Genomic DNA, 25,913 nt, shown 5'->3' with positions numbered 1-25,913 from the left:
TTTGGCAGGTGCGAATTCTCTATTCGTTCTATGAAGCCCAGCCACCTAAGTTGCTGCAGGCACACTTTTTGGAGAATAGTAGTTTCCCGCTTCAGCTGCTTCCGAAGGTCTTCGTTCGAGACTCTGTCTTGGTTTGTGATTCTGGCAACGCATTGGAGGTATTTTGTCTCGAAAGCCGAAATTTTGGGTTCATCTGCGGCCTTCAGTGTCCACGTTTCGCAGATGTACATGGCAACAGGCATGATTAGAGAGTCGAAAATTCGAAGTTTCAGTTGTATAGATAGGTGTTTATTTTTAAATAGGGGGAGTAGCCTCTTGAAGCTTGCAGGTCCTAGGGCAAGTCTTCGGTTTATGTCGTCGGAGCAGTTGTTATTTGATGATATTAAGCTCCCTAGGTACACAAACTTGGTCACAAATTTGACCTCTTCGCCACTTACTCCGACATAACCAGTGGACGTGTTTGGGTCTTTTGTGGTGCGCATCGCTTTGGTCTTCTTTGGGCTTATGAACATACCGAAGCTGTTTGCGGCTGTTTCAGCCTGATATTCGCTGATGATGTGGTCTGTTATGGCTCTGATTGGGTTTAGAAGGATCCTTGTTATGACTGCAGCTGGGTAACTTGTAACGCTTTAGGCCGGTAATTCTCACAGTCGTTCTTAGGGTCTTTCTTGTGGAGCGGTACAATGACTGTCTTTGCCCATGCTTTTGGGAAACGGACTGTTGACCACACGGCGACAACCACTATATGTAGTAAGTCCTCTAGCAGAGGAGACCCAACTTAAAGCAGCTCGGCAGGGATACTATCAGAGCCTGGGGCTTCATTGTTCTTGAGACCGTGAATGGCCTCGTTTACTTTACTAAGAAAAGGTGGGGGGCTAGGGTCGCATTCCAACATGCGGAATCCTAATAGAACAGTAGGACGGCAGGTAAGAAGCGGATTCAGTTTCTCTTCGAAGTGGAATTTCCATCTGTCTTTAATAGCCTCGCTGTCACTGAGGAGTGTACCGCACTTGTCCAGGACGCTAGCAGCGATGGTGGACTTTTTCATGGAGAGTTCTTTGACTGTTTTGTACATTCTGTGGCTGTTTCCTGATTTGAAATCCTTCTCACAGGACTCACACTTCTCCCGTATGTAATCTTTGAGGGCTGTCCAAATCTTTTTGTTTACCGTCCGCTGTATCTGCTTATACATGTCCCTACTTTCTCGGTCCTGCGTGTTGCAAACCTGTCACTTTTGGTCACAAACACCTAGGATGTCATCTCTGATCCAGGGCTTTTCTGTTTTAGGTTTGTGGCCTAAGATTTCGTTAGCGGTATCTATGTTTGCTGTGTACAGTATTGAATGCTGACAAAGACAAATATGTGAAATATGAAAAAAGTACCAATGGTGACACTATTGGAAATGTATGTGTGCACTGTCATGACAGTGAGAGATTAAACTTCTTTGGACTACCGAAAAATTTCATCATTGCAGGTGGTGGATATAATAGAATAAAATTCCCATAGATGATATTGTTTAAAGATAATTCATATCTAAAAGTAATAGTTGAAAAAGAGGGTCAACTTCTTGCTTGTAGCGCGGGTAACACGTTACCTGTTGATAAGTCATATCGCCATCTTTCGGGTATTAGCAATCAACGGAAGATAAAAAGAAGACAGGCATACTGCTCCACCAATGTCATAAAACATATTGTGTCTAAGTGTCAGAATCAATATAATGAAAACGAAAAAGAATCATTTAATACAAGCCTAAAACTCATAAAAACGTGTAAACACTAAAGAATAAATTGTGGGGGCTTAAGTCTAATCTTCTAACGAGAATTCCTCTTGAAAGGTATAATCAGTATGAGAGTCAACATTCTCTCTTCCTATGCTAGCTATTTGCCAATCGGAGTATTTCTTGCGCATTTCAAAATGTATAATCCGGTATTCCAGTAACGTTCCAGACCGCCAAATTAGTTGCTTCACAAGCATCAAACAACTAGTCGTTTGCATCAGAGGATCATTTCGTAATTTGGCCTTGATAAAACCAAGTAGCGTAATTTGTCTTTGAGCTGCAGCCAAAGAGTGGGCAGGCCACATAACATCATCATAAAATCACGAAAATCCTTGTAATTTTCTTCTCCCTCGGCATCTTCACGTTTTCTTAAGGTTGACCAGAAAACTGACAGATTCACTTTTGCAGTGGTTACACGAATAACATGTTCTTTTTCGTAAAAATGGAGCTCCTAAAGGACACCCTAGACGGTCAATCATTTTGATCAAAAGTTTCCGTCAATCGATTGATTCAAGCATGATTGACCGTTTATGAACCTCTTAGACGCTTGAGTCAAGCCTTGACCGTTATGAGTAGAAAGTTTAGATGACTCAATCGATTGACGAGGGTGATTGAGCGTCTAGACTAGTTTTCTTCAAATATTACGTCACTCACGTGCCAAAAAAAATGAAGATTTCAAGATATACTGGAAAAAATCAAAAATGTGGAACACGAGTTTACTTGTTTATTAGTAGAGTTATACCGGGATCACCCTGAGTTATCAAAATTTAAAAGTAAAGACTATTTTAACCGAAATAAGAAAAGTGCAGCATTTGGCAGGATATTGGAGGCGGTAAAGACATTGAAACCAGATTATACAGTTCCCGAACTAAAAAAGAAAATTAGTATTTTAAGAACAAATTTCAATCGCGAATACAGGGCGGTTGAGCAAAAAAAGAAGTCTGTAACGTCAGCAAATAACATCCCACAACCTTCCCTGTGGTACTACAATGACCTTGCATTCCTGTGGTACTACAATGACCTTGCATTCATTAGGGATCAGATTGAAATTGCTGAAGCAGAAACAATAGAGGAAAGAATTTTACTTTATTGCACTAGCAGTAGAAACTCGATGATTTGGTGGGTGGCGTGCAACCCCCCCCCCTCCAGAAAATACTCCTTCCTCTACGGAAAATCTCCCCTCGGAAAATAACACCCCCATGCGACTGGTTGGTCTCTTATCCCTTTGCACTTTAAAAAAACCGACCGCGATCATGAGGTATGTATGAAGGAAGAGATGAGGAAGGGGCGGTCACCCTCCTAAACATAATATATTCTGCTCATTTTGGGGTTTAATGTTACTCTACTTTCATAATCTAGACCAGAATTATTCTCAGAAATCATAAGGGAGTAGATATCGATTTCACAGCTTTGATGTGTTTTTTAAAGTTTCTGTTGTACGCCCCCCGCCTCCCAAGAAAACTTTTGCTGGAAAACATCCATTTCCTGTGTTTTTGATTGAAAAATTTTCCAGGGAGGAGGGGCTTACCGGTATGATTTTAAAAACCATCAAAAATTATTTTTTTTTTTTGCAAATTAAAGTATGCTAAGAAAAAAATTTTCATCCGAGTTCATCCGCAAGAAATTTTTTCGCTGGAATTTTCAGCTATAATGGAATTGTCTGGGGGAAAATTTTATGCGAAAAGAAGTTTCAATGGAGGAATTTGTCGTAGAAGAAAGGAATTTTCTTGAAGGGGGAGCCGGATTTCCTGTTATTATTTAAAAACGATCAGAAATTAAATTTAAAAAAATGTTTTTTTAACTTAAAGAAAGGAGCAACATCAACTTTTAAAACGAACAGAAATTATTATGTATATAAAAAAAAAGGGTTGGCCCCTCTTCAAGACCTTTTTCTTTACGTTAAAATTATGATTTTTTGTCCCAATTCTTTAAGAACGATCCCTGGAACACAATGACCATTTAATTCGAAGGAAAAGTTTTTTTTAACTCTATACAAAACTTTGCCACCACCCGTAAAAAACCCGTTGAATTTGACAACGCTTTCATCTGTAAAAATTTGAACAATAAGAACTTGTTGGTTCCCAAAGCCATCTATTCTTTCAAAGGCAAGCGAAGCGTTCTTAAATTTTTTGGTACCGTGTGTTTTTACCTTAATTTTGATTATTTTTCACCTATATTTTTCTCTTCTTTTTTATTAATTTGGCGCCCGCAACTACCAGAAATTGCCGAAGTTCATATGGAATTCATTTAAAAAAAATATGGATATGTGGGTTTTAAGTTTTAAGATACTTTTGGTGTATAAATTCCTCTTTTTCCCTTTCCATAGCACTTCTCAACGAAAGAATATATATATATATATATATATATATATATATATATATATATATATATATATATATATATATATATATATATATATATATATATATATATATATATATATATATATATATATATATATATATATATATATATATATATATATATATATATATATATATATAAGTAGAGTGCTAAGTTATACTTTGCTTAGACGCATAGGAATTGCCATGCTATTTGCTTAGACACATAGGAATTACCATGCTATTTCCTTAGACACATAGGAATTACAATGCTATTTGCTTAGACACATAGGAATTATCATGCTATTTGCTTAGATTTATACGAATTCCCATGCTATATGCTTAGACACATAGGAATTACCATGCTATTTGCTTAGACACATAGGAATTACCATGCTATTTGCTTAGACACATAGAAATTACCATGCTATTCGCTTAGACGTAAAGGAATTCCCATACTATTTGCTTGCACATTGTAAAAAAGCGAGCAGTACGAGCGGGGATTCCCCACTGGCTCCTGCGCATTGCAAAAAGCGAGATATTTATTATAAATTTGGAACAATATCAATCTATTGAAATGGTTAACGATAACAAACATGTTTTTAACCAGATGGGTTTTTGAAGCACATTCCGCATGGCGTGTTTTATCTATTTTTTTTCCCCAATTGGCATTTTGTTCTGATAACAAGTACCATTCGTCGCGATCAAAGCTCTAAAAAAAGGGTTTAGCATTTGCGAATTGGATCGTATGAAGGTGGAGAAAAAGAAAAAGGGTTTAGCATTTGCGAATTGGACTATACGAACGATATTAATTTTCTATTTTTTGGACAATTGCCTTAACTCGAGAGTAGTTTGTTATTAAAAAATTGGATGCTACAATCAGAATTGTTTGATTGACATTTGCAAAAAGGGATAAGGGATTCGCGAATTGAACTGTACGAACGATCTTATTTGAATAATAGGGAAAAACAGAGCTAGATAACATTTGCGAATTGGATCGTATGAAGATGGAGAAAAAAAAGTTAAAGTGATTAGCAGTTAAGGTAACTCTGAAGAGCATGTTAATTCATACCATATTTATTATAAATTTGGAACAATATTAATCTATGGAAATGGTTAGCGATAATATAATTGTCTTATGACTAGACCTAGCTTTACTTTTTTGATACATTCTGTATAATACACAAGTGACGTTTGAACAGTGTTGTCAATTTAAAATAGAGTCTAACGTTATAGTATACTAAAAAGTTGATACTAAGAGAGATGTAGATGGCAAGAAAAGAAATTTAATAATGGATAGCTGTACTTCTTCGATGTGCTCTGTATAATACACAAGTGGCGTTTGAAGAGTGTTGTCAGTTTAAAATAGAGTCTAACGTTATAGTATTCTAAAAAGTTGATATTAAGAGAGATTTAGATAGCAAGAAAAGAATTTTAATAACGGATAGCTTTACTTCTTCGATGTGTACTGTATAATATACAAGTGGTGTTTGAACAGTGTTGTCAATTTAAAATAGAGTTTAAAGTTATACTATACTAAAAAGTTGATACTAAGAGAGATGTAGATGGCAAGAAAAGAATTTTAATAACGGATAGCTTTACCTCTCCGATGTGTTCTGTATAATACACAAGTGGTGTTTGAACAGTGTTGTCAATTTAAAATAGGGTCTAACGTTATGGTATACTAAAAAGTTGATATTAAGAGAGATGTTGATGGCAAGAAACGAATTTTAATAAAGAAATCCAGAACAAACCTTACAAATCCTTGCATATCAAGTTGTAATATGTATATGAGTACGAATCATCAAGGATCATAAAGCATTAACGACCCTAACCACCAGAGACTTCAATCCTCCAAAGGTCCTCTATCCCCCAAATCGAAGGGGCACAACACCCCCCCACCCCTCCAACTTTTTGGCCCCCTTCCCCTTTTTTTATTTTTTTTTATTTTTTTAGGCAATTAACATTTTTCTGATAACAAGTATCATTCATTGCGATCGTAGCTTTCAAATGTGAAACTTATGTCCAATTTTGGATCGAAAAATAAACTATTTCTGTAAAATCTGTGTTAATAAGGGTTTTTGACCGTAAACTCTAGTTTTTTGTAAGAAAATTATGAAAAATACATTTCTCTGGTTCAAATGTGAAACTTAAGTCCATTTTTGCATCGAAAAACAAAACTATTTCCATAAAATCTAAGCTAATAAGGGTTTTTGACCGTAAACTCTAGTTTTTTGTAAGAAAATTATGGAAAATACAATTCTCTGGTTCAAATGTGAAACTTAAGTCCATTTATGAATCAAAAAATAAAATTAGTTCCGTAAAATCTGAGCTAATAAGGGTTTTTGACCGTAAACTCTAGTTTTTTGTAAGAAAATTATGGAAAATACAATTCTCTGGTTCAAATGTGAAACTTAAGTCCCATTATGGATCGAAAAATAAAACTATTTCCGTAAAATCTGAGCTAATTAGGGTTTTTGACCGTAAACTATAGTTTTTTGTAAGAAAATTATGGAAAATATAATTCTCTGGTTCAAATGTGAAACTTAAATCCATTTTTGGATCGAAAAATAAAACTATTTCCATAGAATCTGAGCTAATTAGGGTTTTTGACCGTAAACTCTAGTTTTTTGTAAGAAAATTATGGAAAATACAATTCTCTGGTTCAAATTTGAAACTCAAGTCCATTTATGGATCGGAAAATAAAACTATTTCCATAAAATCTGAGTTAATAAGGGTTTTTGACCGTAAACTCTAGTTTTTTTTAAGAAAATTATGAAAAATACAATTCTCTGGTTCAAATGTGAAACTTAAGTCCATTTATGGATCGAAAAATAAAACTATTTCTGTACAATCTGAGCTAATTAGGATTTTTGACCGTAAACTATAGTTTTTGTAAGAAAATTACTTAAAATACAATTCTCTGTTTCAAATGTGAAACTTAAGTTCATTTTTGGATCGAAAAAATAAACTATTTCTGTAAAATCTGAGCTAATAAGGGTTTTTGACCGTAAACTCTAGTTTCTTGTGTAAGAAAATTATGGAAAATACAATTCGTTGGCTCATAGGTGAAACTTGAGTCCAGTTTTCGTTAAGTCTCAGAGTGAATAAATTCATTATCAACATCCTTTGTTTGATATGTCGGATAAAATTGACAAAATCTAAGTATCAGAGTGAATATTTTTTTTAACAAGATCCTTTGCCAGATACGTCGAATAAAATTGATGAAATACAAGTGTCAGAGAAAATAAATTTTCTATCAACATCCTTTGTCAGATACATCGAATAAAATTGACAAAATCTAAATTTCAGAACGAATAAATGCTTTAACAACATCCTTTATCGGATATGTCGGATAAAATTGATAAAATCTAAGTATCAGAGTGACTAAATTCTATATCAACATCCTTTTCTCGGATACATAGGATAAAATTGATAGAATCTAAGTGTCAGTACGAATAAATTTTTTTATCAACATCCTTTGTCAGATACATAAAATAAAATTGACAAAATCTAAATTTCAGAATGAATAAATGCTTTAACAACATACTTTAACGGATATGTTGGATAAAATTGACAAAATCTAAGTATCAGAGTGACTAAATTTTTTTTATCAACATCCTTTGCCAGATACATCGAATCAAATTGATAAAATATAAGTGTTAGAGTGAATAAATTTTGTTATCAACATCCTTTGCCAGATACATCGAATAAAATTGATAAAATATAAGTGTCAGAGTGAATAAATTTTTCTATCAACATCCTTTGTCAGATACATCAAATAAAATTGACAAAATCAAAATTTCAGAACGAATAAATGCTTCAACAACATCCTTTAACAAATATGTCGGATAAATTGACAAAATCTAAGTATCAGAGTGACTAAATTTTCTTATCAACATCCTTTGCCAGATACATCGAATAAAATTGATAAAAAATAAGTGTTAGAGTGAATAAATATTTCTATCAACATCCTTTGTCAGATACATCAAATAAAATTGACAAAATCTTAATTTCAGAAGGAATAAATTCATTATCAACATCCTTTATCGGATATGTCAGATAAAATTTATAAAATCTAAGTCCAGGTGAAACTTAAGTCCAGTTTTCGTTAAGTCTCAGAGTGAATAAATTCATTATCAACATCCTTTGTTGGATATGTCGGATAAAATTGACAAAATGTAAGTATCAGAGTGAATATTTTTTTTAACAAGATCCTTTGCCAGATACGTCGAATAAAATTGATAAAATACAAGTGTCAGAGAGAATAAATTTTCTATCAACATCCTTTGTCAGATACATCGAATAAAATTGACAAAATCTAAATTTCAGAACGAATAAATGCTTTAACAACATCCTTTATCGGATATGTCGGATAAAATTGACAAAATCTAAGTATCAGAGTGACTAAATTCTATATCAACATCCTTTTCTCGGATACATAGGATAAAATTGATAGAATCTAAGTGTCAGTGCGAAATTTTTTTTTATCAACATCCTTTGTAAGATACATAAAATAAAATTGACAAAATCTAAATTTCAGAATGAATAAATGCTTTAACAACATCCTTTAACGGATATGTCGGATAAAATTGACAAAATCTAAGTATCAGAGTGACTAAATTTTTTATCAACATCCTTTGCCAGATACATCAAATAAAATAGATAAAATATAAGTGTTAGAGTGAATAAATTTTGTTATCAACATCCTTTGCCAGATACATCAAATAAAATTGATAAAATATAAGTGTCAGAGTGAATAAATTTTTTTATCAACATCCTTTGCCAGATACATCAAATAAAATTGACAAAATCAAAATTTCAGAACGAATAAATGCTATAACAACATCCTTTATCGGATATGTCGGATAAAATTGACAAAATCTAAGTATCAGAGTGACTAAATTCTATATCAACATCCTTTTCTCGGATACATAAGATAAAATTGATAGAATCTAAGTGTCTGTGCGAATAAATTTTTTTATCAACATCCTTTGTCAGATACATCAAATAAAATTGACAAAATCTAAATTTCAGAGTGAATAAATGCTTTAACAACATGAGAAAAGGAAGTTGATATAGAATTTAGTCACTCTGATACTTAGATTTTGTCAATTTTATCCGACATGTCCGATAAAGGATGTTGTTAAAGCATTTATTCGTTCTGAAATTTAGATTTTGTCAATTTTATCTGATGTATCTGACAAAGGATGTTTATAGAAGAATTACTTCAATCTGACACTTATATATTATAAATTTTATTCTATGTATATTGCAAAGGATGTTGTTAAAAAAAAATATTAAGTCTGATACTTAGATTGTGTCAATTTTATCCCACATATCCGACAAAAGATGTTGATAATGAATTTATTCACTCTGAGATTTAACGAAAAATGGACTTAAGTTTCACCTATGAGCCAACGAATTGTATTTTCCATAATTTTATTACACAAAAAACTTGAGTTTACGGTCAAAAACCCTTATTAGCTCAGATTTTACAGAAATAGTTTATTTTTTTGATCCAAAAATGGACTTAAGTTTCACATTTGAACCAGAGAATTGTATTTTCCATAATTTTCTTACAAGAAACTATAGTTTACGGTCAAAAACCCTAATTAGCTCAGATTTTACGGAAACAGTTTTATTTTTTGATCCATAAATGGACTTAAGTTTCACATTTGAACCAGAGAATTGTATTTTCCATAATTTTCTTACAAAAAACTAGAGTTTACGGTCAAAAACCCTTATTAGCTCAGATTTTATAGAAATAGTTTATTTTTTCGATCCAAAAATGGACTTAAGTTTCACATTTGAACCAGAGAATTGTATTTTCCATTATTTTCTTACAAAAAACTATAGTTTACGGTCAAAAACCCTAATTAGCTCAGATTTTACGGAAATAGTTTTATTTTTCGATCCATAAATGGACTTAAGTTTCACATTTGAACCAGAGAATTGTATTTTCCATAATTTTCTTACAAAATACTAGAGTTTACGGTCGAAAACCCTTATTAGCTCATATTTTACGGAAATAGTTTTATTTTTCGATCCATAAATGGACTTGAGTTTCACATTTGAACCAGAGAATTGTATTTTCCATAATTTTCTTACAAAAAACTAGAGTTTGCGGTCAAAAACCCTTATTAGCTCAGACTTTACGGAAATGGTTTTATTTTTCTATCCAAAACTGGACTTAAGTTTCACATTTGAACCAGAGAATTGTATTTTCCATAATTTTCTTACAAAAAACTAGAGTTTACGGTCAAAAACCCTTATTAGCTCAGATTTTACAGAAATACTTTATTTTTCGATCCAAAATGGACTTAAGTTTCACATTTGAAAGCTACGATCGCAATGAATGATACTTGTTATCAGAAAAATGTCAATTGCCAAAAAAAAGAAAAAAAATGGGGGGAGGGGGCCAAAAAGTTGGAGAGGTGGGGTGGGGTGCCCCTTCGAGTTTGGGGATAGGGAACCTTTGGGGGGTTGAGGTCTCTGGTGGTTAGGATCGTTGGTGCTTATGATCCTTGATGGTTCGTACTCACATACACCTTACTACTTGATTTGCAAGAATTTCTAAGGTTTGTTCTGAATTTCTTTATTAAAATTCTTTTCTTGCCATCTACATCTCTCGTAGTATCAACTTTATAGTATACCATAACGTTAGACCCTATTTTAAAGTGACAATACTGTTCAAACAGCACTTGTGTATTATACAGAACACATCGGAGAGGTAAAGCTATCCGTTATTAAAATTCTTTTCTTGCCATCTACATCCTTCTTAGTATCGTCTTTTTAGTATAGTATAACTTTAAACTCTATTTTAAATTTACAACACTATTCAAACACCACTTGTGTATTATACAGAACACATCGAAGAAGTAAAGCTATCCCTTATTAAAATTCTTTTCTTGCCATCTACATCTCTCTTAGTATCAGCTTTTTAGTATACTATAACGTTAGACTCTATTTTAAACTGACAACACTGTTCAAACGCCACTTGTGTATTATACAGAACACATCGAAGAAGTAAAGCTATCCATTATTAAAATTCTTTTCTTGCCATCTACATCTCTCTTAGTATCAATTTTAGTATACTATAACGTTAGACTCTATTTTAAATTGACAAAACTGTTCAAACGCCACTTGTGTATTATACGGAACACATCAAAGAAGTAAAGCTAGGTCAAGTCATAAGACCATTTTATCATTGTTATCCATTTCCATAGATTGATATTGTTCCAAATTTATAATAAATGAGGTATGAATTAACATTCTCTTCAGGGTTACCTTAACTGCTAATCCCTTTAAACCTTTTTTTTCTCCCTCTTCATACGATCCAATTCGCAATTGTTATATAGCTCAGTTTTTTCCCTATCATTCAAATAAGATCACTCGTACAGTCACATTCGCGAATCCCTTATCGCTTTTTTGCAAATGTCAATCAAACAATTCTGATTGTAGCATCAAATTTTTTAATAACAAACTACTCTCGAGTTAAGGCAATTGTCCAAAAAATCAGAAATTAATATCGTTCGTATAGTCCAATTTACAAATGCTAAACCCTTTTTTTAGAGCTATGATCGTAACGAATGGTACTCGTTATCAGATAAAAATGCCAATTGCCAAAAAAAATAAAAAAAATAAAACACGCCATGCTGAATGTGCTTCAAAAACCCATCTGGTTGAAAACATGTTTGTTATCGTTAACCATTCCCATAGATTGATATTGTTCCAAATTTATAATAAATATCTCGCTTTTTGCAATGTGCAGGAACCAGTGGGTAATCCCCGCTCGTACTGCTCGCTTTCTTACAATGTGCAAGCAAATAGTATGGGAATTCCTTTACGTCTAAGCAAATAGCATGGTAATTCCTATGTGTCTAAGCAAATAGCATGGTAATTCCTACGTGTCTAAGCAAATAGCATGGTAATTCCTATGTCTCTAAGCAATTAGCATGGTAATTCCTATACGTCTAAGCAAATTGCATGATAACTCCTATGTGTCTTAGAAAATAGCATGGTAATTCCTTTGTGTGTAAGCAAATAGCATGGTAATTCCTATGTGTCTAAGCAAATACCATGGTAAAACATGTGTGTATAAGCAAATAGCATGGTAATTCATATGCGTATAAGCAAATAGCATGGTAATTCCTATGTGTCTAAGCAAAGTATAACTTAGCACTCTACTTATATATATATATATATATATATATATATATATATATATATATATATATATATATATATATATATATATATATATATATATATATATATATATATATATATATATATTTGCTAAGCTCCTTTTACATATGACCCCTTGGACTAGTAGCTCTTTTTTGTCCCAAAAATTAGCTCATTTTTCCTTCGACAATTATTGATAAAAGAGTGAAAGATTTTAAATCTTCCGCCAGTAAACTAAATCATGATTGGTCCTCTTTATTTTTATAATTGGGTTATGATTTTTTCACGTCTTTTGATTTATGTCTTGATTATCTTGTGATTATTATATATGATATGTGATTAAGTCTATGATTATTATGATTGTAACAATTACCTATTTTTGTTCACTGTATAAGTTTTCTTGTATTTTTTCTCTTTTTCCCTTATATACTCTGTCATTTAGGGGATCTGCGCCCTTTTTTGTTTTGACACGTTGTAAATAAATGCAATTTAGTTGATGAAAGATACTAATTTTACTGTCTTTGCTTTTAATAGTTGTTTTGAAATAAAAATTTATTCTTTAAAGGACATTTTATCATAGGCAGCGCAATAGCGCTATCTAAGTTAAGAGCGATGTGGGCACAATGTATTATTTATTTTTTTTTCTTGTTTTTTGTGTAAACTTAGGCCCTTCGTATCGAAGAAATTGTCGTAGAAACTTAGAAAAGAGCTCATTCGATTGGACATTCAAAAGGCTATGGCTCTGTTAATAGTTGAAAGTCATTGGTGGGCAGCTAACCCCCCTCCCACGCCCAACATTTCCCCAAACACAATCAATCAAAATTATGACATAGCCATTTTGTTCAACGTAGTTGAAACATCTGGAAATAATAATTCTTTCAAGATGACAGCCCCCCCCCCCCCCAGAGCCTTCAGAACAAGGGTTGTAAGTTGTGCCTTGGGAATATTTAAGGTTTATATAGAAAGGGTGGTCGTACAAACTACTGAGGGGGCTCAATGGATTGCTGATCAGAACTTTTAGTGCCCTTTCTGAGATTCAGAGTTATCGGAGGGTGGATACCCCCCCCCCCCTCCCCACCACACACCTCTTATTTTTCCGAAATGTATCTGATAGAAATTTTGAAATGGCCATTTGTTGTTACAGAAGCTTCAAAAAGAGCTCATTCGATTGAAAATTGAAAGGGCTAGTGCCCTTTTAACAGTCAAAAGTGACTGGAGGGCATCTAACCCCCTTCTCACGCCCACCATTTCCCAAAGTACATCCAATCAAAATTTTAAAATATCAATTTTGTTCAACGCAATTGAAAAGTTCGGAAATTATGTCTTTGAGGTTGACGATCCCCCCCCCCCTCCGACAACCCTCATGACAAGGGTTATCAGGCCCTGGGGGCATATAAGGTATATATATATATATGTAGAATGAGTGATCGTAGGAACTCCGGAATGGAGTCATTTGATTGGAACTCAGATGTTATATGCCCTTTTCAAGATTCAGAGTGATGCTAGGGTAGATACCCCCCCCCCCAACTTCGTATTTTCCCGAAATGCATGTGATAGAAATTTGAGATAGGCATTTGTTGTCGTAGAAACTTTGAAAAGGGCTCATTCAATCGGAAATTGAAATGGCCAGTGCCCTTTTAAATAGTTGAAAATGATTAAAGGGCAATTCAACCCCCTCTCACATCCACCTTTTCCTCAAACACATTCGTTCAAAATGTTGAGATAGCCATTTTGTTCAACGTAATTTAAAGGTCTGGAAATTATGTCTGTGAAATTAAAAACTCCCCTACAGCCCTCAGGGCAAGGGTTTTAAGTTATGCCTTGGCGGTATATAAGTTAGGCTATATATATATATATATATATATATATATATATATATATATATATATATATATATATATATATATATAACGATAATCGTATAAACTTTGGAGGGAGATCATTGGATTGGTAATCAAAAGTTCCATTGCCCTGGTCAAAACCTCTTTTTTTTCCGTAATGCATTTGATAGATATTTTGAGATGGCCATTTGTTGTCGTAGAAACTTCGAAAAAGGAACTTCGAAACTTTGAAATGATTTTCAATCATTTGATTGGAAATTGACCTGGCTAGTACCTTTTTTTATTAGTCAAAAGTGATTGAAGTGCAACAAGCCTTCTCCCCCCATGCCCATCAATTCCCAAAACACATCTAATCAAAATTTGAGATAGCCATTTTGTTCATTGTAGTTGAAATGTCTGGAAATTATGTCCTTGACAACCCCCATACCTTCTCAAGCCCTAACATAATCTGCACTTAACGGAAGAAAAACATGGCTGTGGATTGTTAGTTTAGAATATATATACTGATACATATTCCTTAAAGTTTTAATAATATTTGTTTATTAAAGTTAAAAAGTTAAAACATTTAAACGTATTTAGTTTATTTAAATCATACAATAAATAACCGAGTCAAACTCAAAGCGAGCAAAACTTAACATGAATAGGGCTGACAACCCCAATGCCTTTTCAAGACCTGAAGATAATTTGCAATTTACTGAAAACAAAATATATTTAAAATATTTTAACTTTGCTTTTACTTGTTTAAAATGTTTTACTAAATAGAAGAAGGGGGAAGTGCTCCTTCTTACACCCAAATTACAGCTCGAGTGTCTGGTGCCCTTTTTAAGAGTAACAAGAGATTGGAGGGCAAGTAGCTCTTCTCTCAAGTCCATTAATTTTCCAAACGCATCCTGTCAAGTTTTGAGATTGCCGTTTTGTTCAGCATAGTAGAACGGTCGTGCAACTATGTCTTTAGAGATATTAGGTATGTCAATCCCCCCCCAATTATGCAATTAGCCCATCTTCGTTTAAAACTAAATGTTGCTTTAAAAAAAATCAAAAGGCATAGCGTTAAATGGTTGCCGACTGGGGGTATTAAGTTGAGAGTTTTTGGGATACTGCTAGTACTACTTCTGCTCTTACAATTTAAATAAATCAAAAGAGAGTAAGTGTATCCAGGTTGTCAAAGAGTATAGATAGAATCTCTTGGGAATGATATTAAGTTTTATTTTTCAGGTCAACTTCAGAAGCTATAAAATTAAACTAAAAAATACTGTGTGTGTCACGATTAAAAATTATTGAAAAAGTTTCTCCAACATATAAATAGCAACCCATAATATGGATTCTTATAGAAGAAAACTAAAAATATATAGATTTTTTTTCCATGAAAAAGACCATGTCAATAAAAAACTAACATAAACTAATTAAAAAAGAATTTCCACAAGACAAGTTTTTCAAAGAAAAGTAAAGACCTCCATTTGGCCAAGAATGAGCAAAAATGAAGTGAAATAATCCTCCAAGTGTAAAACTACCACAAATCGCTATGAATAAATAAATAGAACTCAAAACGAACAGATATTACAATTAATAGCTGAGTCAAACTCAAAACGAGTAAAAGTTAACATGAGTAGAGGTGATAACCCCTATGCCTTCCCAAGACCAGAACACAATTTGCACTTTATTGAAAACAAAATAAGTTTGAAATGTTTTAACCTTTCTTAGTGGCTAGAGGAGTTGGAGTTATTCGTTGTTTGAAAAATTTTCGTAAATAAAATTTTACTTCTTTTATTTCATGCAATAGTTAGTCCTTATATTTTATATGGTTGTGCTTGATAGGCCAGTAATTTCTAATCTAATTATAAACGTATCCAAATCTTACAAGACAAAGTGGTTAGAATAATTAGAGAATATGTGAAAGTTTTTAATGATTCAGAGACGTGCTATAGAAATTTAAGAGTGATGAATGTTGGACAGCTTAGTGATTATCAGGCTATAATTTTTGTATATCAATGTCAGAATGATACATGCCCAGAAATTTTTTCCTCATTTTTATATGAGTAACAGTTGCTTACATGAGTATAGTACTAGAAATGTGGATAACCTTATGATCGAGCATAGGCAAAGTACTTGGTGCTTGATTTACGATCCACTATTTGGGACCGAGTGTTTGGAATGTGCTTCCAGCGAGTACTAAGGCGGCTGAACATCTACAGCAATTTAAGAAAAGATTAAATAAGTATTTACTGGGAGGCGAGGATGAACATATATAAGTATATATATATATATATATATATATATATATATATATATATATATATATATATATATATATATATATATATATATATATATATATATATATATATATATATATATATATATATATATATATATATATATATATATATATATATATATATATATATATATATATATATATATATATATATATATATATATATATATATAGTACCAGGATCCGGGAGGCTTCGCCGCCGGGCCCTGACACTCGGCACACTTCTATATATAAATTCTCTCTATCGTTTGTCTTCTAAGCGCAGACACTTTGAGCCTTTTCGTGATGTCATTACGTCCAAATCGACCTTAGATTACAAGTTGTGGCTTTGTAAAATTACATTATTTTTTATTGGACCTTTAAGTTTTGCCCCGGCTTGTCTTTTGTCATTATGAAACACATATCGCCGAACCTTTTGTTTCTTTTTAATTGTTCAGGCGGTGGGAAAAAAACTTCTTTTTCTTCAAGCAATTTATTCAGCCCTTATTTTTGATCTTAAAAGGTATGGTAGGTATTGACGACCTTATCGATGTCAAAATCCAAAACCCAATCATCATGGCTATCATTTTCAATTTGTCTGGTTTGTTACACCTTGGCTTATTTTTTGTCATTATGAAATACATATCGCCGAACCTTTGCTTTTTTAACAAAGTTATGGTAGGCATATGGTAGGTACTAGAAATGTGGATAACCTTATGATCGAGCATAGGCAAAGTACTTGGTGCTTGATTTACGATCCACTATTTGGGACCGAGTGTTTGGAATGTGCTTCCAGCGAGTACTAAGGCGGCTGAACATCTACAGCAATTTAAGAAAAGATTAAATAAGTATTTACTGGGAGGCGAGGATGAACATATATAAGTATATATATATATATATATATATATATATATATATATATATATATATATATATATATATATATATATATATATATATATATATATATATATATACATATATATATATATATTATCCATGTCAAAATCCCAAGCCCAATCATCAATGCTATCATTTTCAATTTTGAGACGTTTTGATTCTCGCTGTCCAGGTGGATTTTCATTGACTCGCTGCTCTTCAGTTCCATTTTTTACTCCCTCACTTGTCCGGTGTCGTATGTCTTCTAACCAGTAATTTCTTTGCACTTCATTTTCATTTTTAACACGCTCTAATTGTCGTTTTCTTAAATCTTCTAACCGCCCGTGTCTTTGTCAATTTAATTTTTGACACGTTTTTGGATTTTGATTACTTCAGACAATTTAGCAGTGGCCTTTGCTTTGGTATTTTTGCAGTGGTCTTTGCTTTGGCTGTCTGCATTGGTATTGTCATAATTGATGGTCTAGGTTGTCAAATTTAACATCTTATCACTTATCACGTATGAAATACATATCGCCGAACCCTTGATTTTTTAACAAAGTTATGGTAGGCATTGATGACCTTATCCATGTCAAAATCCCAAGCCCAATCATCATTGCTATCATTTTCAATTTTGAGACGTTTTGATTCTCGCTGTCCAGGTGGATTTTCATGGACTCGCTGCTCTTCAGTTCCATTTTTGACTCCCTCACTTGTCCGGTGTCGTATGTCTTCTAACCGCGAATGTCTTTGCACTTCATTTTCATTTTTAACACGCTCTAATTGTCGTTTTCTTAAATCTTCTAACCGCCCGTGTCTTTGTCAATTTAATTTTTGACACGTTTTTGGATTTTGATTACTTCAGACAATTTAGCAGTGGCCTTTGCTTTGGTTTCTTTTAGCAGTGGCCTTTGCTTTGGCTGTCTGCATTGGTATTGTCATAATTGATGGTCTAGGTTGTCAAATTTAACATCTTATCACGTTTGATAGTAGAGGTGTTGGTTCCAAAGAATCATCATTTATAGTAACTGCAACTGCAAATTTTCGTTTTTTAGGCCTTTCAACAGACGTTATAAAAATATAAATAGCTGTTGCGATGGAAACTCAAAAATCTTATTTATGCTATGCATGACATCATATAATAAAATACTTATATGGTGCCGTAAACGATGTCATAAGAAATGATTATATGATGTAATAACATAGTATATGACGTCATTTGCAAAAACCAAAATTAAGGCTCTTAACGATTTTTCTCAGACCTTTGACCTCTCTAGATCGATTTATTATGCGAGAATATCCCAAGATACTAATTTTCTAGAAAAAATATTCAGCCGTTTTAGAGAACATACATAAATACATATATACATCCATACATACACAATTATTCCTCACATATAAAGATAGCATATATATATATGTATATATATATATATATATATATATATATATATATATATATATATATATATATATACATATATGTATATATATATATATATATATATACATATATGTATATATACATATATATATATACATTTGTGTGTTTATGTATTTGCATAAACATATACTGAGTTATTTAGATGAATTTGTTGATATTGGTTGTTGTAGTCGTTCGTCCTCAAAGCTTTGTTTCTTCTTGAATGGCTACTTGTCAAATGATTAAATTTTGTTTTTAATTTTTGTTTAATAAAGTTTAATCCAAGTCAAATTTAAAAATCAATTCAATTCAATTCTTGCTTTCATAAATTCAATTCTTACTTTCATCACTTTCATAATTTTCAAAATCTTAACGAAGAAATGTCAGTATATGTCAATTTTAGTAACAATCCACGGTCATTTGTTTGTTTTTTGTTTTTGTCAGTAAAGCGCAAATTGTGTTCTGGTCTTGAGAAGGCATAAGGGTGATCAGCCCCTGTATTTTGAATTTGACTCGGCTATCTATCGTAATTTTTATTTGTTTTGACTTTATTTATTTATTGATAGTGATTTGTGGTAGTTTTACGCTTGAAAGATTATTTGACTTAGTTTTTACTGATTCTTGGCTTAATGGAGCTGTTTTCTTTTCTTTGAAAAACATGTCTTGTGGAAAAGGTTTTTTGAATTAATCTAATGAAAAAATCTAGCTTGAAACAATGACGAATATCAAATTTGGCTGATTGTCTTTTCTATCATATTATTTTTTGTTTTGGTTTTTTAATTCACTCTCTCACCTTGTCTTTTGCAAAATTCACCCCTCTCAAACTTATTACTGGTTGAAGGCAAACTGATTCAGTTTTGGTTCAATTCAGATTTGGTTTTCTCTGTTCTTGGTATTTTTAAGGAACATTTTAAGGTATTAATTAAGAAAAATACAAAATAGGTCCTTTAAAGAAAAGTAAAGATCTCCATGAAACCAAACATAAGCAGAAATCCAATAAGTCCAATAATCTTCCAAGTGTAGAGCTACCACAAATCACCATCAATAAATAAATGAAACCCAAAACAAGCATAAATTACAATAAATAACCGAGTCAAGCTCAAAACGAGCAAAAATAAACATTAGTAGGGCTCAGATCCCCTATTCCTTCCCAAAACCAAAAAATAATTTGCACTTTACTGAAAAAAATGAACGTGGATTGTCAGTTTAATATATATTAAACTGGATATTTATTAGTTAAAGTCTTAATTGTTTTTGATTTATTAAAGTTAAAAAAGTTAAAACATTCAAATTGTGTTTTGTTTTCAGCAATGTATCGTTCCAAAATGTTTAAAAATTATTTTCTTTCATATATAAATGAAGAAATATTGGGTAGTTTTTTACTAAGACGGTAAAAAATAAACTTAAAAATCTAAGAATTTCATTTTCCCATTCGGATAAGAAGAGAAGATAAAAAAGATAAGGTAAGAGGAAAGACAAAATAAGAGGAAAAGAAAAGAAGATAAGATAGGCGAAAAAAATATCAGCGAAAAAAAGAAGAATTAAAATGGAGAGAGAATAAAATGAAAATAAAAAGGAGCAGACAAAATGTTATAGAAAGCATACAAGAAAAAAAATAACAAATGAAAAAACTCTTTACACACACAAAAAAACAATGTGTACACATACCAACTTGCTCGAAGTGATGAAAGACTTCAGAGCCAGCGCTAATTAGATTAAAGCCGAGACAGATAGTCTCTTTGAGTGGCTAAGCTGGTATAACTTTTTCAGGGTTTTATAAAAATGATTATTTTCACTTCTTGATGATGGTCTACCATCTAGGGCAGATATATATATATATATATATATATATATATATATATATATATATATATATATATATATATATATATATATATATATATATATATATATATACATCGAAAAAATACTACATGGCTGTCTCTGCTAGTAAAATAAAACTTGTTTTTTTCTTCTTATTTTTAGAACACAAAACCTCGGCCTCGTTTTCGAGAAGAAATAATATCTCAGGATGCGAAATCCCCTGAGAGGCGTAGCCTCTCTTCAATTCGTGCTTCCAAAAAGGCAAGAAAAAACTCATTTCTTGCTGGAAAAAGCTTTGCCTCGGCAACAAGATTTCTTCATTATCATCTACTTGGCATACAAACAGCTGGTAAGTCTCCTCATTCTATTCTTATAGCAAGTTTAAAGCTACGGAACAGTGTTCTCACTGATACTGACATCGTCAAGCACCGTTTATATTTCTGCTTAGTGACTCTTTATATCGCTTGTTGTCTTGTACAGTAATTCTTTTCTTGAAACGATTTTTCGTTGACATCACATATACCCATCGATCAGTGGGTGGTAAATACAGTTAACAATGATGCTAGCCAGTCACATTGAAAACTATATGAAGTTAGCCTACGAAGTTAGCCTACGACCTGAAAAGTTAGCCTGAAGTTAGATGTTAGATGAGAAGGCCGATGAGAAGTTAGATGAGAAGTTATATGAGAAGGCCGATGAAGTTAGCCTACGACCTGAAAAGAGCAACATTTTCCATTGCTGATATTTCTTGTAAAATCTTTTTTAATTTGGAGCTCAGAAAACCATAGTTTTAAACAAAGAGAAAAAAGAAGTTTTTCTCTACTTGCAGTCTTACAACCTATAATTAAAATAACTAATACTATGAATTACAATTTGATATCATCGTGGGGTCACTACTTGATAGTTCCCCGGATGTTTTTCATAAAATATACATAACTACAAAAAAATACAAAAACATTTGGACTGCAAAATTCATCGGTGTCTTCTCATTCGAAATTAATAATTTTTAAGAATCAAAATATTTCTTAGGAATAGTTGACAGGATAACTTTTGCTGAGTTTCAGAAAGTTTTTTTTACTATTATTTCTGTAATTTTTTTCTTGTTATATAGTTAGTAAAATCCTTAAAATGAATTTGCTTACTTTATGTTCCTTGGCGCCTTTCCAAGGTACTTTTGAGGGCCAATGAACACTTGAAGTTCAGGGATTCTTATCAAGGTCATTCATATATTGCTTGAAATAACATGAAGAAATATGCAATGATGCTACTCAAATTTTATTATTTCTTTGAAATAAGATAAGGAAACATGCAATGATGTTGTTCAAAATGTGTTGATTCGTGAAATAAGATGGAAATAAGCAATTGCATCCTTCAAATTACCAAATCAATTATGAACAATTTGAAGCATTTGTATTATTCAAAATACCAAATATTTTCTTCAAAATATTTTGTTGCTTAAAATAAGATGAAGAAATATGCAATGAATCTATTCAAATTTTATCATTTCTTTGAAATAAGATGAGAAAAAGTGCAATGATGTTGTTCAAAATGTATTGATTCATGAAATAAGATGGAAATAAGCAATTGCATAATGCAAAATACCAAATCAGTTATGAACAATTTGAAGCATTTGTATTATTCAAAATACAAAATATATTATTCGAAATACTTTATTGCTTGAAATAAGATGAGGAAATATGTAATGGTGCAACTGAAATTGTATTGTTTCTTGAAATAAGATGTGGAAACATGCAATGATGTTCAAATGTTCAAAATTCATTCCTTAAATAAGAAAATAGCAATTGCATCATTAAAAATACCAAATTTATTATTCGAAATTCTTTATTGCTTGAAATAATATGAGGAAAAATGCAATGGTGCTACTCAAATTGTATTGTTTCTTGAAATAAGATAAGAAAACACGCAATGTATGTTCCTAAAAATGTATTGATTCTTAAAATAAGATTGAAATAAGCAATTACATTATTCAACATACAGAATATATTATTCGAAATACTTTATATCTCTAAATAAGATGAGGAAATATGAAAAGATGTCACTCAAATTGAATTGTTTCTTGAAATATGATGAGGAAAAATGCAATGGTGTTGCTTAAAATGAACTGATTCTTGAAACAAGATGGAAATAAGCAATTGCATTATCCAAAATACCAAATATATTATTCGAAGTACTTTATTGCTTGAAATAAGATGAGTAAATATCCATTGGTGTTACTCAAATTATATTGTTTCTTTGAAATAAGATTCAATAGAAAAAATACAATTTCAGTACTATGATCGCATATTTTCTCATCTTATTTCAAGCAATAAAGCATTTCGAATAATATATTTGGTATTTTGAATAATGTAATTGCTTATTTCCATCTTATTTCAAGAATCAATAAATTTTGAGCAGCACCATTGCATGTTATCTCATCTTATTTCAAGAAATAATAAAATTTGAGTAACACCATCGCATATTTTCTTATCTTATTTCAAGCAATATAGTATCTTGAATAATATATTTGGTATTTTGAATAATGCAATTGCTTATTTCCATCTTGTTTCAAGAATCAATACATTTTCAGTAACACCATTGCATATTTCCTCATCTTATTTCAAGAAGTCATACAATTAGAGTAACATCATTTCCAATTTCATCATCTTATTTCAAGCAATAAAGTATTTCGACTAATATATTGAGTATTTTGAATAACTCAATTGCTTTTTTCCATCTTATTTCAAGAATTAATACATTTCGAGAAACATTATTGCATGTTTCCTCATCTTATTTGAAAAAAGAATACAATTTGAGTTACACCATTACATATTTCCTCATCTTATTTCAAGCAATATAGTCTTTCGAATAATGTATTTGGTATTTTGAATAATGCAATTGCTTATTTCCATCTTATTCGAAGAACCAACACATTTTGAGCAGCATCATTACATGTTCTCTCATCTTATTTGACGAAATAAAACAATTTGAGTAGCACCATTACGTAATTTCTAATCTTATTTCAAGCAATAATATATTTTAAATAAAATATTTGGTATTTTGAATAGTGCAATTGCTTATTTCTATCTTATTTTAAGAATCAATTCGTTTTGAGAAAGACCACATTACAATTTGAGTAACACCATTGCGTATTTCATCATCTTATCTCAAGCAATAAAATATTTCGAATGTTTTTTGTTTGGTATTTTGAATAATACAATTGCTTATATTTATCGTATTTCAAGAATCAATACATTTTGAGCAAGACCATTTCATGTTTCCTCATCTTAATTCAAGAAACAATTCAATTGTAGTAATGCAATCGCTTATTTCCATCTTATTTCAAGAATCAATACATTTTGAGCAAGACCACACAACAATTTGAGTAACACCATTGCGTATTTCATCATCTTATCTCAAGCACTAAAGCATTTTGAATAATATATTTGGTATTTTGAATAATACAATTGCTTATTTCTATCATATTTCAAGAATCCATACATTTTGAGCATGATCATTGCATGTTTCCTCATCTTAATTCAAGAAACCATTCAATTGTAGTAACACCATTGTCTATTTCTTCATCCTATTTCAAACCATAAAGTATTTCGAATAATATGTTTGGTATTTTGAATAATGTAATTGCTTATTTCCATCTCTTTTCTAGAATCAATACATTTTGAGCAACACCATTGCATGTTTCCCCATCCTATTTCAAGAAACAATGCAATCTAAGCAAGACCATTGCATATTTCCTCATGTTATTTCAAGCAATAAAGTATTTCAAATAATATATTTAGTATTTTGAATAATGCAATTACTTATTTCCATCTGGATTGCAGCGGTAGGTAGCAACCTAGTAAAAGACATGTCAATGACGTCATAATCATAGATTGTAACCAGGTCGTCTATTACTATTCCAATTAAGAAAACGCCGTTGGTTTTTTCCTGTTTGTAGTTTCACATCAAACAAAGAACATCTATATTAGAGAAAAACCGGCTTAAGTTCATCTTATTTTTTGTCTTTCGAACAGCGGTAGCTAGCAATCTAGTAAGAAACAATCCCATCCAATACTAAAAGTATAATAACCCTTAATTCATACAGAAAATTTAAAAATTAGTTTCATTTATTACGTCATATGACATAAGTACCGCGAGCCTGGCGGCTTCGCCACCGGGCTTCGGCACTCGGCACGCGGCAGGCTTCTGTATATAGACTCTCACTGTCACTTGTTTTCTAAACGCAGACAATTTTAGCCCTTTCTTGATGTCATGACGTCCAAATGGACCTTAAATGAGAAGTAGTGCCTTTGAAAAATTACATTCTTTTATTGGACCTTTAACTTTTGCCTTGCCTTGTCTTTTGTCATTATGAAAGACATATCACCGAACCATTGTTTCTTTCAATTGTTCAGGTGGTGGGAAAAAAAACTTATTTTTCTTCCAACAATTTATCTAGTCCAGGTTTTTTATTTTCAAAGGTATGGAAGGCATGAACGACCACCTTTGTTTCTTATAATTGTTCAGGTGGTGAGACAAAAGCTTCTTCTTTTGCCTTGGCTTGTCTTTTGTCATCATGAAAGACGTATCACCGAATTTTTTGTTTCTTTTAATTATTTAGGTGGTGGGACAAAACTTCTTATTTTACCAACCATTTATCCAGTCCATATTTTTGAGTTTCAAAAGTATGGTAGGTATTGATGACCTTATCCATATCAAAATCCAAAACCCAATCATCTATGCTATCATTTTCGATTTGTTTGGTTCGTTACACCTTGGCTTATCCCTCATCATTACGAAATACGTATCGGCAAACCTTTGGTATTTTAACAAAGGTATGTGACAGCAGGCTTCTATATCTAGATTCTCACTGTCGCTTGTCTTCTAAACGCAGACAATTTTAGCCTTTTCCTGATGCCATGACGTCCAAATTGACCTTAACTTAGATGTGGTGCCTTGGTATAATTATATTTTTTACTGGACCTTTAACTTTTGCCTTCCCTTATCTTTTCTCATTATGAAAGTCATATCGCTGAACCTTTGTTTTCTTTCAATTGTTCAGGTGGTGGGATGAAGAATAATTTTCCTTCCAACGATTTATTTACTCCAGGTTTTTTATTTACAAAAGTATGGAAGGCATTGACGACCATTTTTGTTTCTTTTAATTGTTCAATTGGTGGGACAAAAACTTCTTCTTTTGCCTTAACTTGTCTTTTGTCATTATGAAAGACGTATCACCAAACTTTTTGTTTCTTTTAATTGTTTAGGTTGTGGGACAAAACTTATTATTCTTCCAACGATTTACCCAGTCCATATTTTTTATTTTCAAAAGTATGGTAGGTACTGATGATATAGCGATAAAAAGATTGATATTTGTAGCAATAGAAAA

At 31.9% G+C, this 25,913-nt stretch overlaps 1 protein-coding gene across 1 annotated transcript in view; it reads left to right on the top strand.

Annotated features, from left to right (window-relative positions):
* The window catches only part of Shab (potassium voltage-gated channel shaker cognate b), a 251,737-nt gene that overhangs the window by 119,104 nt on the left and 106,720 nt on the right, over positions 1 to 25,913 (top strand). The window contains exon 5 of the mRNA XM_089096523.1: positions 20,690 to 20,876. Within this exon, the coding sequence (XP_088952649.1) occupies positions 20,690 to 20,876 (187 nt within the window). The remainder of the gene's footprint in view (positions 1 to 20,689; positions 20,877 to 25,913) is intronic.

This window comes from Artemia sp. Qi Xiang Cuo, chromosome 11 (assembly GCF_049724085.1).
Source record: "Artemia sp. Qi Xiang Cuo chromosome 11, ASM4972408v1, whole genome shotgun sequence".
Classification (NCBI taxonomy): domain Eukaryota; kingdom Metazoa; phylum Arthropoda; class Branchiopoda; order Anostraca; family Artemiidae; genus Artemia; species Artemia sp. Qi Xiang Cuo.
Note: the sequence above shows the minus strand (reverse complement) of the source record. Positions and strands in the feature narration are given on the sequence as shown.